Raw genomic sequence first — 15,984 nt, 5'->3', positions numbered from 1 at the left:
ATTCAATTGTTAAATAATGAAATAAATAAAACAATAATATGCAAAGATGGAAACAATGATTTCCCCTCCTTTAATTAGTTCTTCTTGATAAAAGTGCAATTTGGAATTAAAATACAAATGAAAAGCTTAAAGCTTTTAATTGAAAATTTATAAAAGTTTAAGAATAAATTGATACTAAATAATGTTTGGTGGCAAAGGTGAAACTAAACTATTTAATCATTTAAAACATTTAAAAGAACTGGGTTATTTGAAGGGACTCCACTATTAAGCAATAAAGCAATTGTTTCTTTTAGCTTTTATTTTCAATTTTGTTTTCCATTGATTACATTCTTTGATGGCATAATTCGATGGAATTGGTATTGCAATTATGGTATAATAACTAAATAAAAAATATATTAAAATGTAAAACATGAAGAACAAGTTCATTTTGTCAATCTTTATTTTGATCTAAAAATTCATTTTAATTGTGTTTTTAGTTCATGGATGAAAGATAAATTCACTAAAAAAACAATAATGGAGAGAAAGTGGTTGATTGTCGCGATTTTAGCCATAAAAATAATTAAATTTAGTGTCTAAATATTCCATTTGATAAGTAAAGTTTGATGATGATGGTTATTGACATTCAAATTGCCTAAAAAGAATAGATCGAGGCTTGAAAATATTTGGGGTCTCGAGTTTATTTTTTATTTTTTGGCTATTTTTTACACAAATAAATTTGTTGAGTTATATATTTTGTTTTTCATGTGTTTGCAAGTACAATAAGTTGTTTGGTCCAAAAAATAAAATACGAGTTTCTGCTTAATTTATAATTATTTAGGTTGCTGGAATCTAGAAAAACAAACGACACATCATTTTTCTCAACAAATAACATATTGGCCAATTTATTTTTTTTTGCGTTTGTTATCGAGGGCTAAGCGCACAACCTAACCCTTTTAAATTGTTTTCTTTTTTTTTTCTTATGCACTAAAACAAATATTATGTTGATTCATTTACTCTTTAATTTTAACATGATTTTTAAATAGTATTTGAGTTTTTATTATTTTCTCAATTATTATGTATCTAATATGAAAATAACAATACTAATAATAAATTGCTCGTGAAAATTTTATTCATTAATTTAAAATTTTTAAATAGATTATGAATATAATTTTAACACATTTATGATCATTTTAGCTTTGAATAGCATATAAAATATGGACATAATATTTTATTTTTTTCAACTTACTTTAACAATTATAAAATATTTTTTTAATGAAAACAATTATTTTAATTTAAAAACATTGTGTTTACTAAGATGAACAAGAGATACATTAATAAAAAAAAATAGTTTTACACTTCAAAAAAAATATATATGTTTTGTAATGATGTAAAATGACTTATATTCTTTTCATTAAAAAAAGTATTATTCTATAATCAAATAAAAAGAATTGAAAAAGCTACATGAAACACTGGATTACATATCCTCATCTTTATCTTAGCTTCTTAACTTAATTTTTGATTTAGTCAATAAATTTTTACCCAAAAAGTTGAAAAATTGGGTAAAGATATGGAAGTAAAAAATCTCATAATATTTGTTGAATAGTTATCTGAGGGAAAAAGCTATTTTCCATTAAAAAGCAGAAAATCACTTGTAAATGCATTTGTTTTTTAGCTTATAGTTTAAATATCATTCTAACATTTTTTTCTTATAGTTTGTTAGGTTTAGATAAGGTTTTTTTTTTGTGATTTTTATATTCACGGTAAATAAATTTAATGTTTAAGAAAAAAAGAGAAGAAAAGTTTGGATGTTAAATTGAAGAAAAACATAAATGTTAATCCCTTAACACTTTCCATGGATATTAAACATATATTTAATATCAAGACTAAAGGTCACAATTTTCTAAGTAAATTATAAAGTAGTCCCTCTAGTTTTACAAAATGAATTAAATAGTCCTTTTAGTTTCAAAAACCATCATGCATAATTTAATATTTTTTATCTCAAAACATTTATTTTTTTTCATCAATATTTTAATTTTCCCTTTTCTATTTCTTGTAAAAAATGGAAAAGAAACAAAACAAAATGGCTTAATGATGTTTCAAGGACTTAATTGCATCTTGATGAAAACAAGAAGGATTGAATTGATAGAAGCCCAAAACGGGGTTTCAATGGGAATCCAATCTCAAGTGTTTGTTTATTTTACATGGGCCATGATCCTGGGCTTGGACCTGGGTTTCATGGATTCTGCTTAAGCTCACCTTTATCATTGCCGATATATCTGCTTCAATGGGCTTTGATCGTTAATCCTAAGCTATCACTCCAGCAAAGAAATAAGGAAGACCTAAATTTAGTACCAAACCTATTTATTCAATCTCAATTGCATGCCAAATCTATAAATTTAATCAATTAGGTCTCAAATGTTTTCTCTATTTCTAAATCGTGTTCTTTTAATAGTTTTATGTCTAATGCATATATATTTATGCACTAAAGCGTTGTTGACCTAAGAACAATTCACAAAAAAATTATTAAATATCAACGTTTTCGATTTTTATGCATCAAAATTAGACTAATTTGAAGAGAATTTGATAGGTATACCATGAACTTCAACCAAAAAAAAAAAACTTGATTGAGAATTTCGTGATACATTCGTGGCCTAATTGATAGAATTTATAAGTTAGGGTTTCAATTAAGAATTAGGATATAGGTTTGGGACTAAATGGGATGTAATTGTGTAAAAGCACGCACATGCTATCCTAAATGTAAATTGCAACAAAAGAAAGGAAAGGACAGGAAAAGTGGAGCTCATCTCCAAGCTGGATTGTGCCATTAGATGTTTGTTGTCTTGTTCTATTGGCTGACTATATATATATATATATATATATATATATATATATATATATATATATAACAATGGCATTTTCATTAAAAATAATGTTAAATATTAAAAAAATATGTAATTAAAAAGAGAGAGTCTAGAGACTCTAGACTGTGTACACCCTATAACCTTGAAATGGGGAACGACAAGCCATGTAAACTTCTTCCAACCACACTTCCCAAGCTCCTTGTCTCGTGAAATTGGAATTTTTCAATTGGTCATCCCATTGAGCATATGCACTAGTGAAAAAGATCGAACCACGTGGCCTTGAAATGGGCAACGGCGAGCCAAGTTTACTATTTTTCTAGCCAAACTCCTAGTCTTATCAAATTTAGAAATTTCAATTGTTCATCCCACAGTGCATATGCACCGGGGAAAGATGCATTGAATTGCATATCACTTTAATTAGAAGTCAACTAGGCTCTCTGCCCGCGTTTTTATCATGGAGCCATACTATTTTTTTCTTAAAAATGATCTTGTGGAAAAATTACTGTGTATGTATCGTGTAAATAAATTTATTACACTGTGAACTTTATTATAGATATAAAATGCTTTTATTATGGATAATATTGTAGCGTTGAGAGTGTTGTATTTGCTGTTTTTTAGTCAAAAAATAATACTGGAAATGTTACTACTAAGAGTGTTGTATTTTCTGTTTTCTGTCAAAAACTGCTAAGTCTGGTTGGACAGGCAGACCCAAATCGCTTTAACAGGTGTTGTGTCTAGTTATCTAGCAGACCCCTCAGCTTTTGGAATGACTCACTAGCATTGAGTCTAATTGCCCAGCCAGACCTAGCAGCTTTTAGACTTCTTGGCCACCAGATCTAATGCTCTTGGATTTGATATGATAATCAGACTCAATGCTATCGGGTCGACTTTTCCGCCAGACCCAATGTTATATGAGTTTATCGTTGCAGCTAAACCCAAGACTATTTTTTGGTTTGACCATTAGACTCAAGACACTTGATAAATTCTCTATACTCTTTATATTTTTTATATTTGAAAAAAAAATATTATTAACTAGCTATGAAACGCGAGCCAATATGTTAGTTGTCTTCAAGTGTTGTAAGTATGTTTTTAAAAGAGAAAATTTTGTGGCTTGACGTGTAGATTTGATTGGGTTAAATAAATTAATTTTTTTAATTAGAAAAAAAAACAATATAGAAAATGATAATAGATAGATCAAATTTAATAAGAAAAATGATCAAGATAACATAAGAAATAAATATTTTTTTCAAAAGAAGACAATGGATGCATCTTAATTAACAAACCATTAAAAATAAAAGAATAACATGGGATAAAAAAGACATAAAAAAACCCTGGTTAATTTGAGTTAGCTTGATAAATTTGTAATTTCGATAATTAAAATCGAGCTAACCTAGGATATTTAACCAAACCTATGACTTGAATCATGAGATTAAAATAACCCAATAGAAAAAATAAATAGAATTGTAAAACATATTTGTTTTTTTTAAAAAAAACATCAAAATATACTTTTTTTAAAAAGAAAATTTTAATATATTTTCAATTAAAAATTATATTTAAAATATACTCTTTAACAAATTACCAAACTCGGCGAACCGTATTACCTTCTGTCTACCACACACACCAAAATCCTTGTCTTGCCAAATTAAGAAATTTCAATTGTTCATCGTATAGAGCATACAAATTAGAGAAAGATGCACTGAATTGCATATCACTTTAATTAGAATACAAAGCTTCACCATCCTCCAATTTCCTTGTATAAGATTTATCCCATCAATTACTAAATGTTTGGACAGTTTTTTTTACGGGGGTGTGTTAAAAAATAATATAAATTATTTTTTAGAATTCATCTAACAACTTAAGCTATTGGGTTGAAATAATTATTTAACATGATATTAGAGCATTGATGACCAAGTGGTCAAGAATTTGAATTTCATTATTTCCATTTATTTGATAAAAATTAAGCACAAGTTAAGGTAAACCTGTGCAAATTTCAAGCCTCAAGGGCTTTCACTTAAAGGGACTTGTTAGAAAATAATATAAATTATATTTTAAAACCTTATTTTAAAATTTAAATTTTTTAATTGAAATGATTCTTTGATAAAAATAATATTTTTTTTTAATGAAAGAAGATTAATATAAATCTAGAATGAAAGGTTGACTGAAGAAAAAATTGGAATCAATTCACTATAATTTTAATTATCAGTATCTTTTGAAGAATAATTTGATTGATAAGTTATAATATTTTTTATATTATTATTCAATACATAATAATTTTTTTTTAGAGCTTGTTTGAAAGTATAGTTAAAATTGCTTTTTAAAAATTATTTTCGATATCAGCGCATTAAAATGATCTAAAAACACAAAAAATATTAATTTAAAGCAAAGAAAAAAATAAAATTTTTTAAATTTTTTCAAAAACATTTTTGAAATGCAAAAATAAACAAAGCCTTAATATATCAATTTTACATAAGCCGGTAAAAAAAATAAATCCTTATCAACCTTAAATATTTATTAAACATTTTAAACACTTCCACTTCTGAATATTTTAATAAATAACGTAGTGATTATAAAATATTAAATTCAAACAAACAAGCCTCATAACATCATCAACTATAAAATTTAATAATTAGATCCACTTTATTAAGAGTTAAATATTAATTAAAAAAATTATGGAATTGGTTATTTTGGAATCAAGTATCAACGAAAATAATCATATAAAATTGGATAAAAAAAATATTTTTATATTTGAAATTGTATTTGAATACATTTCAAAAATATATAATTTTAAAAAAATATTAAATTAAATTTTTTTTAGTATCTTCTATTATAATAATAAAAAAATATTTAATATGTATTTTGTATTATGATATATATTTTTGAAAAATTATTTGAAAATATATAAAAATAATTTTTTATTTTTAAAATCAATAAATCAAATCTATATAACAACCCACAGTTTTTTCTCGAGGCAGTATTTGTTTTTGGTTTTTTTAAAAAGACATCGTCCACAATCTTCCACATCACCAGCATTCTGCAATCCTGCAATCTGTCTTTTCCACCAACCAAACAAATCCCACGTGTACTTACTTATTATGTCCAAACTATAAGAAAATCCTTCAAATCCTCCTTCAAAGTGACATAAATCCATTAAAAAAACAATCCTTCAAATCCTAATGGCAGCGACCACGACCGCCGCATCTAAAACCACAGCAGCAGCAGCGACCACCGCTGCAACCATCACCAAATCTCAATCTTCCTCTCTCCTCAAACCCTACTCTTCTTCGCAGTTACCCTTCAAAATTTCCAAATTTACAGCATCTCGCGCACCTTCTAGGTTCGCAATTTCTTGCACTCTGGCCCGAGAGGCTGTGGTTAAAATGGAGGACGAGGTGGATTCTGACCCGGCCCAATGGCAACGACCCGATTCTTTTGGTCGGTTTGGTAAATTTGGCGGGAAATATGTACCTGAAACCCTTATGTATGCACTCACTGAGCTTGAATCTGCTTTCCATTCCTTAAAAGATGACCCTGAATTTAAGGTATCTCTGCCTACCTACACATACATTGGCCTTTCTCTATATATTGCATTTGTGGGCTTATTTAATTTCTCTGGAAAAGAATGTTTATTTCATTTTCGGTGCCTATTATGTATAAAATAAAGTAAAGAATTACAAATTTGAAGCAATTATTTAGCGTTTCTGGTGTATAAACATTCGGAATCTTGAAGTGTTTTTCTGTTTTTACACAGCACATTGCCTGTAAAGAATTTAAGTATTTGTGGGATTCATGAACTTAAATATGAACGTGGGTTTTCAAAATACTGAATTTGGAAGGAACATGTTGTGACAAATTTTGGTTGAGTGAACGTATTTGAAAAAAATAAATTTTTTATTTTATTTTTAATTAATATAATTTTGGGTGTTTTTATATTACGGTTGATATCAAAAATAATTTTTTAAAAAACAACCGAAACATACTCCAGCTCTAAAAATGTAATGCAATGATGCCAGAATATTTCTATTAGTTGAATAAAATTTATGGAATGAATATTTTTACATTGCAGAAAGAACTAGATGGGATATTGAAAGATTATGTTGGAAGGGAAAGCCCTCTTTATTTTGCTGAGCGGCTTACAGAGCATTATAAGCGTCCTAATGGTGAAGGGCCTCATATTTATCTCAAGAGGGAAGATTTAAACCACACAGGTGCTCATAAGATTAATAATGCTATTGGCCAAGTCTTGCTAGCAAAGCGTTTGGGAAAACAGCGGATAATTGCTGAAACCGGAGCTGGTCAGCATGGAGTTGCAACTGCTACCGTTTGTGCACGGTTCGGTTTTCCATGTGTTGTTTACATGGGCGCACAAGATATGGAAAGACAATCGCTTAATGTTTTCCGGATGCGTCTTCTTGGGGCTGAAGTGAGAGGAGTTCAATCTGGCACTGCAACCTTGAAAGATGCTACATCAGAAGCTATACGAGATTGGGTGACGAACGTGGAGACAACACATTATATTCTGGGATCTGTTGCAGGGCCACATCCTTTTCCCATGATGGTGCGAGAGTTCCATAGGGTTATTGGTATAGAAACAAGAAAACAGGCACTGGAAAAATGGGGTGGGAAGCCAGATGTGCTGGTTGCATGTGTTGGTGGTGGTTCGAACGCAATGGGACTCTTTGATGATTTCATTGAGGACAAGGATGTTAGGTTGATTGGTGTGGAGGCTGCGGGTTTAGGTGTCGATAGCGGCAAGCATGCTGCCACTCTGACCAAAGGAGAAGTGGGGGTGTTGCATGGAGCTATGAGCTATTTGTTACAAGATGAAGATGGACAAATAATTGAGCCTCATTCTATTAGTGCAGGGTAAGACTTCTGGTTGACTTTTTTGATTGCTTTTATTTGTTTCGTACTATCACATTCTTCCCTGTGCTTATACAATATGATTGTTTTGCATAGGTTGGACTACCCTGGAGTTGGACCCGAGCACAGCTTCTTGAAAGATAAAGGGCGTGCTGAATACTATAGCGTCACAGATGAAGAAGCTTTGGATGGTCTGGAAATCCTATTAAGATTTATTGTTTGCTCCATTTTCAGGCTTTCAAGATTTCACATCATTGATTTTCATTAATGCTTTCTGATTCTCTATGCAAACTATACTTTCTCAGTATTACTGGGTTTCTTCTCATGTGATGCAACAAAATTATAACATGTCCTTTCTCTCTTGTTAACTAGTTTTTTAATCTTCACGTGCAGCATTCAAGAGATTATCGCGATTAGAGGGCATAATCCCTGCTTTGGAGACATCACATGCACTGGCGTATTTGGAGAATCTCTGCCCCACTCTCCCAGATGGAACAAAGGTGGTTCTTAACTGCAGTGGCAGAGGGGACAAAGATGTTCAAACTGCCATAAAGTATTTGCAGGTTTAATGGTGTTTGTGATGCTTTTTGTTTACTTGATAGAGGAATAATAGGCAAATGCTATCTTGGTCATGGAAGTCTTACAGCTTTTTTTCTATATGAAAAGCTTCGATGTTGTCAAATGTGTTGGCAGAACTCCATTTTTCGTCAAATCAAATTGTGGATTTTTGTTTTCATTTACTTGAAATACAGACATGCACGCACTCCTTCATATATGTATCAGCAAAGTTGGTGCATCTAATGTATGCGGGATGTGCTAGAATATGTATCAATCCAGAAATTGGAGTAAAGCATGCATATTTGATATTGCAAAATAATTGAGGTGATGTTATTCTGTAGGATGCTTCGGAGTAATAAAATAACAATATTTCGATGCTATTTTGTTTTGAAAACGAAAGTGAAAGCAAACTAGCAGATGTAGCTATTGTTTAGAACTTTGATATTGTTTAGGTTTACGATAATAATTGTTTAAAATTGTTTTTTAAAGTATTATTTATTTGAAATTATTTTTAATATTCATATAAAATAAAGATGCAATTTAGATTTAGAAAAGAGAGATTATTCTTGGAGCACATAAAGAATACCCAAAACCTTACTTAAGATTATTTTTGTGAATGAGCACTGCAAAATAAAAAATAAAGAAAATGAAGATAGCAAGAGCAGCAACATGAATGATTTGTGCGGTAGCTTGGTAGGAAAAGTTGACGAGTATCTGTGAGCAATTCAGAAACTATACTTCTTTTCCAGGAAAAAAGTTGTGAGAGGTAACTTGAGCCAGATAATTTAATCCTGCCATTTACATATAAAATATTACGATTTTCTTAAAGATTTATACGTGAAGTAGAATATTCACAAAAAAAAATCATAACCCATATTAGACAGACAACACTTTGAGAGTATATATTATCGTGTAGATTGACAATGAAGATGCTGAGAAATTCGTCGACCTTTCAGTGCCATGGAGAGACGGTGCCTCCAGTTGCCAGTAGAGTCTATTCGCACCTTAATGCGTGAAGGAGCCGCAGCCACCCACTTCGTCCACTCCTCAATCAATCCCTGAGGAAGATATGTTAATAAATCTTAGCCGACAACATGAACTCATGCCCTTTGAAAGAGACGCGAGCTTTGAGACTTGAGCAGTACTATATTATACTCGGGCACATGGACTGATGGACTGTCAGATGGCAGGTATAAACTCTCCATATCTCAATGTTGATAAAGGTTGTAAATTTTATTTTAATGTTTTGATTTTTTAATTGGAATAAAATATTTTAGTTTTGGAGTATTTTAATATGTTGTTTTAGGATTGTATTGTTCACACACATATATATTTAACAAACATAATTCAAATTCAAAATAAATTAATTATAAATTATGCAATACAAATACAATGCCAAATAAATATAATTTTAAAATTTAAAATATTTTTAAATAATCAAGATTAAATAGAACTTTAACTTAAAGTAATTCAACTTAAACAAAATATCAAAATATTATGACAATAAAATGTTTTAACACAAATATTTTAAATATAAAGTTAGGTCAATGTTATCAAGGCTAATGAAATCTAAAACATCTTTTATTTTGCTCAAATTCCTACAAAGTATAAACATGAAAATAACAACATAAATATAAACTATATATATTAGTGATAAATCTGATTTTAAAAAATTAATATCATTGTTAATGAAAATAATAATAATAATTTTCAATATTATTATTAATATCATTGTTATTGAAAATAGTAATGAAAAAAAACTTTTTATACCTTGATGGTTTAATTAATTTGTTCAATTTGATTCAATGATTTTTCAAGAACAGAACGAAAATGTGAAATGAAATTGGAACGTTTTGACCGAAATTTAACCGAAAAATCTAGAACGGATCAAAATTCAAAATGAGATGAAACTTGTTCTATTTTATTCTGTTTTTTGAATTAATATAGAATATTTTGACCATTCCCAACAAAATAGAACAAAATTGACAACTTGATGTCAACGAAAAGTAGTATTGCCCCGTTTTTGCACATGAAGAAATCTAGAGGCTGTTCAACAACTTTAGTTTTGTTGTTCAGCTTTATTTGGATATGATCGTTTTACACCACTTAGCACAGTTGATTACCAAATCTATGGATAATATTTTGATCCAGAGTACTAATAAGCTACAAGATCGATTATTATATCTAGCATTACTCTCTTTAAGTTTTGTTCAAGGCAGTTGCTCCTAGACTTCTGCAACAATGGAAACCAAAGGATATGGCAACAAGAACCTTGCATAAGCTAGGGCATGAAGGGCTGTCTTTTGAATTAAACAATGATGATTCAGATTTCATCAACAAAATTCTTACACTCTCGTTCCAATTTTTCCATGTACTGCCAATTATTCTTGAAAAATATACAGAACTAAAACTACTAAATATATAATGACTTCCATCATTTGTTTTTTATTATCAACCCGCGGATAGTTATTGACACACCACCACCTAATCTGAAGGTCTCCGGCTGGCGGCATGCTTGTTCTCTCATCATATATTACATGAGGAGTATTAAAATTGCCAAGTCTGGTGCAATCACTGCTTAGCCTGCAAAAAACCAAAACAAACGATTAAATTACATAGATAAATCATGTTTACCAGAGGGTTAACAAGATTTGGAATCTTAAGCAGAGAGCTCTTCCTCTGAAGGAAGAAACCAAGAACGTTCCAAGACAAAAAAAAAACAGTAGGCGTACCTAGGAACAGATTGAAAACGTTGTCTTCACAGAGAAATAAATAGTAGGAACCTAGCTTACAAAATTCTTAATGTTAGGTAGGCATTCTGTATGGTCCAACCTAACTAACAGACAATGTTTAAGTCAACTAACTCCAAAAATATTACGTCACCTAGGCGATCAGCTTTCAAAATTGGTAGTTAACACCTAACCCCATCATTAACTTGTTCAAGTGCTTGCTTGCTACAGGCAGTTGACGTCTCTACTGTCAGTGACCACCATGCTGCAAGGTTAGATGATGAAAAGAAAAGTGCAGGAATTACATTTTCTACCGCATCTAACAGTCAAACACAATCCCGTAAAATCTCGATCCATTTATTGCCAATTTTACGTAACTCTCAAAGTCACTATAGCACGGTGACTGAAGTTGTCGTAAAATTTCCCTTGAACTGAAGCTAATCAGCACATTGTGCACGTGATGTAGGTAAAAGATCGATCTCCCATATCTGTATTTATCAGAAGAGAAGCACATGGCATAGTTCCCTAAGTCTTGGATCAGGAGTTCAACTACCCTTGCATCTGATATTCAACTTTCTTTTGTATTCAAAAGCATTAACTGCCAAAGAGCAAGTTGAGATGAATTCGGTAGTGTGGTCCGGCTATATTGTATGTGTATTGTATATTTCTTAAGCAGGCGACTGATATTTCTGAAACTTATAGAGGAGACAGCTTTTTATGCTTAGGATGCAACATGAATACTCTCTCATGAGCCCGTGATAGTTGATACATCTTATTCCCACCTAAAGCATTTCCAGCTTTTCATTTGGCATCTTTAACATTCAGACAATTGATAGGGGAAAAATGCATACAGATAAAATTTCAGTTCGTTGCATACAGAATTGTCTCAAGGGCATGCATGTCTTTTTGAAGATCTCAGGGGTAAAATAGGTGAATTATGAAGTGTCATACTAAATTCATCAAGAGAAGAGGGGAAAATTACCTGGGAATACAAGAAGGTTCCAAGGACAGCGATGGCCGCTCCGAGAGCATTGACAGGCTGGACAGGTGTGTGGAAAATGATAATGGAGGAGACTATGACAGATATACGCTTCATGGTATTTCCAATGCTAAAGGTCAAGGGAGAGATCTCATCTAGGGACATGTATGACACTTGATTGTAAAGATGATAGAATACACTTTGTGCTGCAATCCACCTACAAGGCAAAATAAGAGTCACATAAGCATTCGTTCAACAAAAAGCAACAGGAAAAGGTATAAATATCACCACACAAACACATGCAGAAATCTGAAGTCAAATTCCAAAGAAGATGAAATACATGTTTTGGATTATTGTACAGGAAAATTAAAAGAAGCTTGCAGCACATTGCAGTGAAATATTCACAAAAAGGTGGTCAATTCAAAAAAATATTCTTGTCAATAAAATGAAGGGCCAATTAATCAGAACAAAATGACCAGAATTCATTTCACATTCATCAAGCATAAACCAAACGGGACCAAATTAGCGATTAAAGCCTTCAGATTGTGCTTCACGTCTAGTACCAACTCGATTCAATATGTTGTACATCAGACATGACATGCACAAGTAAAACTAAAGCTATTTGATTAAATGCAAGACTGCATAGAAATCTAGTTGTGAGCCATCACATGGAATTTTACCGGGATGACTAAATTGTTTTGCAATATAAACCGTTAAGTTTTTCAGATAAAAAATACCTATAGACCTCAAATTTCTTGACAACAAGAGACAAGAATACTAGGTGATCTTATTATTGGTCAATCAAACAAATTCTTGCAAATTTAATTTACATTATGATTTTTAAAAATTTCTACCATGTAAAAACAAATCCATGTGGATGAAAAGTGAGCACAGCCAACCAATACAAGGAAAACTGAGTTTGCAGTTGCCAGCAATTACCATGCAATATTCGGTCCAATTTCAGAGAGGGCTGTCTGCCAACCTGCAGCCCACATCTGTGGTCCCTCCACAGCGATAGCAAAAGGTGTGAGAATCAAGAGTGACAACATAGAGAGACAAGCATAGTAGTTCATCCCACTAACAGACTTCCCCTTCATGCCCTTCTTTGAAAATATGTTGCGGAAAACAAAAGCCAAGTTGGAAATCATGGCCCCCATAAAACCTGAAACAGACAGCCAATCAAATTCATAATTCTGAAAACAATCCTTAAGATCAACATTATTGAAATCATGTTCTAAGCCCTGATAATTTCCTGTAATGACTGAAATACAAGGAAAATGCCAAACCCATGTCACATGACCTGCCAGAAACCAATCACCATAAAAAGAAAAACAGGCTGACAGCTTGACTCCAATACAGTCAGAAACAATGCGACAGAATTAATTTGAATGATAGGAACTCGGATCATAATTTTGGTTTGATTATCATGAAGAAAGAAAGGAAAAGTAAAGAGTGCATTGAATTTGGTTTTAAACAGCACAAATTTCGGTCCAAATCTTTTATTTAAATGGAATATAGCTGATTGAGTGTTGTCTTTTTTGCCATCTCAAATTCCATGTAAAGAAAGCTCTGAGATCAAAACTGCTGTTTGGTTTTTTCCCCTACATCTTAGCAAAACTATAAACAAGTTACCGTATATTTTAAGATAATCAAATCAAATTTCAACAAATGAAAGCTAATATTCTTACCAATCATGTTGAAGTTGAGCTCAGTAACAGCAGCTAATGCACAACCACCAATGATCGGAACAAGGGACAGGTAAACTGATGAAGGGAAAGTCTCACCCAATATGAACCTTGATACCAATACGCTGAAAGCAGGCTCACCACTCTTAATGATATGGGTAAAGGAAACTGCAACCTTCGACATACTCACAGTTGCTGCTACATGCCCAATTGTATGAGCCACAGCAACCTTAAAGAGAGAATAATTATTAGAAACACAGAGTTGCAAAAAAAAAAGAAAAGAAAAGAAAAAATGAAAGCATATCATAACCAGATTACAAATCCAACGACAATCAAATTTTGTTTTGAAGAGAAGAAAATTGGAAAAACAAAAATCTAGTATAAATTGCTAAAAGAATTCCAGACCTTGGAAATTTCCCTAATTTTAATTCTAGCATCAAAAGCCACCATAAATTGAACCAAATTCAAATATCATCCTGACCTGAAGTGCATTCTTAATTTGTATCCATTTGAAACCAGTAAAATTAAAACAGGCGATTTGAAACTTTACTTTCTCAGCTTTATCAGCAATCAAACAAGGGCTATTTCATTTATCAGAATAAATAAATTAAAAAAAAAAAAAACATAAAAGCACGAATAACAAGCCATCATAATTTCCCTTCACTAATCTCTCAACTTTCCTCAGCTATCCTACAAAGGGAAATTTTCGTAACACCCAAACCAAACTAAAAAAACATCACTTTCCCATGTTTTCCATCATTTTTTTTTTCTGACAAACCAAACAAAAACCTCACTTTCCCATCAATTCTCTCACTTTTCTATCAAACCAAACAAAACCCAGAAATAAAAACTTACAGGGAATAAAGTCTTCCAAAACTCAAAATCAGTCTTTGGTGTCTCAGCAATCCGGGTAGCCCATGAGATCAACATCATCAGAGATCCACAAGCGAGAGAGAGTGTAGAAGTCAACCATGGATATGGAAAAGCATTCAAAACCTTCTTGTTGTAAATATTAAACACGACATTCAAAGCCCACCACGTAGCAAAGTAAATCCCAATCTTAACCTTTTTTGCAGCCTCTGATTTCACCTCAGGTGCCTCAATTGGCTCTGATCGATCAGCCTCATAGGCCTTGCATGTGATCAAGCTCCTCTTTTGAGGCTTTGACAAAGCAAAAGACTCAACCTTTGACACATGCAAGGGCTTGGACATTGAAAGAACTGGTTTTGAACTCTTATCGCCATTAAGTGAAGGAAAAATAAAAGATCTTTGTATAGCCGACGGGTTTTTTCGGCGAAAAATAGTGTCAGATCCGTTGATTGTTGGCGTTATAACAGATTGCTTGACACTGCAAATCATGATGTAAAAATTTGATCGTTTGACTCAAAATCCAAAAGGTTCTTAATGGGTTTATCTCAAAATCTCAAAAAACGAACTCAAAATCTGAATACCAATCCGTGAAGATCAAAGATCAAGAGAAAGTTTCAAAAACAACACAAACTCTAACAAACCAGTGTCTTTAAATATCAACCAAAGGGTAAAAAGCAGTGAAACATTCAGATCTTGAAGGGTTATATAATATTTTTTAATAAAATACAAAAATCACTGATTTATAATCTACGGACTAACAGAAATATTTTTTTTTTAAAAAGAGTGAAATAAAAATAGAGGTCTCTCTTTTTTTATTTCGTGGTGGGTGGGTAGAAAGAGAGGACAAGAGAAGAAGGTGGCTTTTAATTTTACTTTCTCTGAAGTCCCAGTCCAAATAGAAATTCAAGACTGACGTTCGGCAACGATCATGTGATCTCTTTTATACGTTTTAATAAATTTTCCTTCTTTTCAACAACTTTCTTCTTGGAAAAGGTAGATGGAAAAAAAATGAAGAAGAGAGTTTGGTGTCAATGGGGGCGGCAAATGTTACTGTGTGCAAAGATTTGTTGTTAGCAGAATGGGTTCTAAGGCTCTAACCAATCGAGCAATGTACACGTGTTGACCATTTTGTGTTTGCGTGAAGCATGAACATGGAGAGTTTGACATGGGCTCAAAAACTTTGACAAAGCTAAAGAAGAGATGACTTCTTCTAGATTTTCGATTCTCTTGAGAGTTCCATGTTCTCAGGATGGTCAAAGGATTTACATAATTTGTTTTTTACTGGATTGAGAGAATATACCCAAGTCTCTTCACAATACTTTTTGAGTTAAGAGTTGATTTCTTTTAATTTAATTGTGAAAAAAAATATTTTAATTGATCAAATTTTAAGTTTATTTATTAATAATTATGAGTTTTAATTTTTTCAATATCACTAAAAATTTATATAAGTATTAATTTTAGAG

The 15,984-nt window shown here is 31.5% G+C and overlaps 2 protein-coding genes across 2 annotated transcripts; one reads left to right on the top strand and one right to left on the bottom strand.

Annotated features, from left to right (window-relative positions):
• Positions 1 to 5,885: 5,885 nt before the first annotated feature.
• Positions 5,886 to 8,436, top strand: LOC118040971 (tryptophan synthase beta chain 1). Its single transcript, XM_035048062.2, has 4 exons — positions 5,886 to 6,379; positions 6,904 to 7,703; positions 7,797 to 7,891; positions 8,094 to 8,436. Exons 1-4 carry the CDS (start codon positions 6,014 to 6,016, stop codon positions 8,267 to 8,269), a joined length of 1,437 nt encoding a protein of 478 aa, XP_034903953.1. The 5' UTR covers positions 5,886 to 6,013; the 3' UTR covers positions 8,270 to 8,436.
• Positions 8,437 to 10,559: 2,123 nt separating this feature from the next.
• Positions 10,560 to 15,582, bottom strand: LOC118040970 (glucose-6-phosphate/phosphate translocator 1, chloroplastic). Its single transcript, XM_035048061.2, has 5 exons — positions 14,507 to 15,582; positions 13,655 to 13,880; positions 12,906 to 13,128; positions 11,970 to 12,183; positions 10,560 to 10,841 (listed from the first exon to the last, which is right to left on the bottom strand). Exons 1-5 carry the CDS (start codon positions 15,008 to 15,010, stop codon positions 10,830 to 10,832), a joined length of 1,179 nt encoding a protein of 392 aa, XP_034903952.1. The 5' UTR covers positions 15,011 to 15,582; the 3' UTR covers positions 10,560 to 10,829.
• Positions 15,583 to 15,984: the final 402 nt, after the last annotated feature.

This window comes from Populus alba, chromosome 1 (genome assembly GCF_005239225.2).
Source record: "Populus alba chromosome 1, ASM523922v2, whole genome shotgun sequence".
Lineage (NCBI taxonomy): Eukaryota > Viridiplantae > Streptophyta > Magnoliopsida > Malpighiales > Salicaceae > Populus > Populus alba.
The sequence above is the reverse complement of the archived record's forward strand: the minus strand, read 5'-3'. Positions and strand labels throughout refer to the sequence as shown.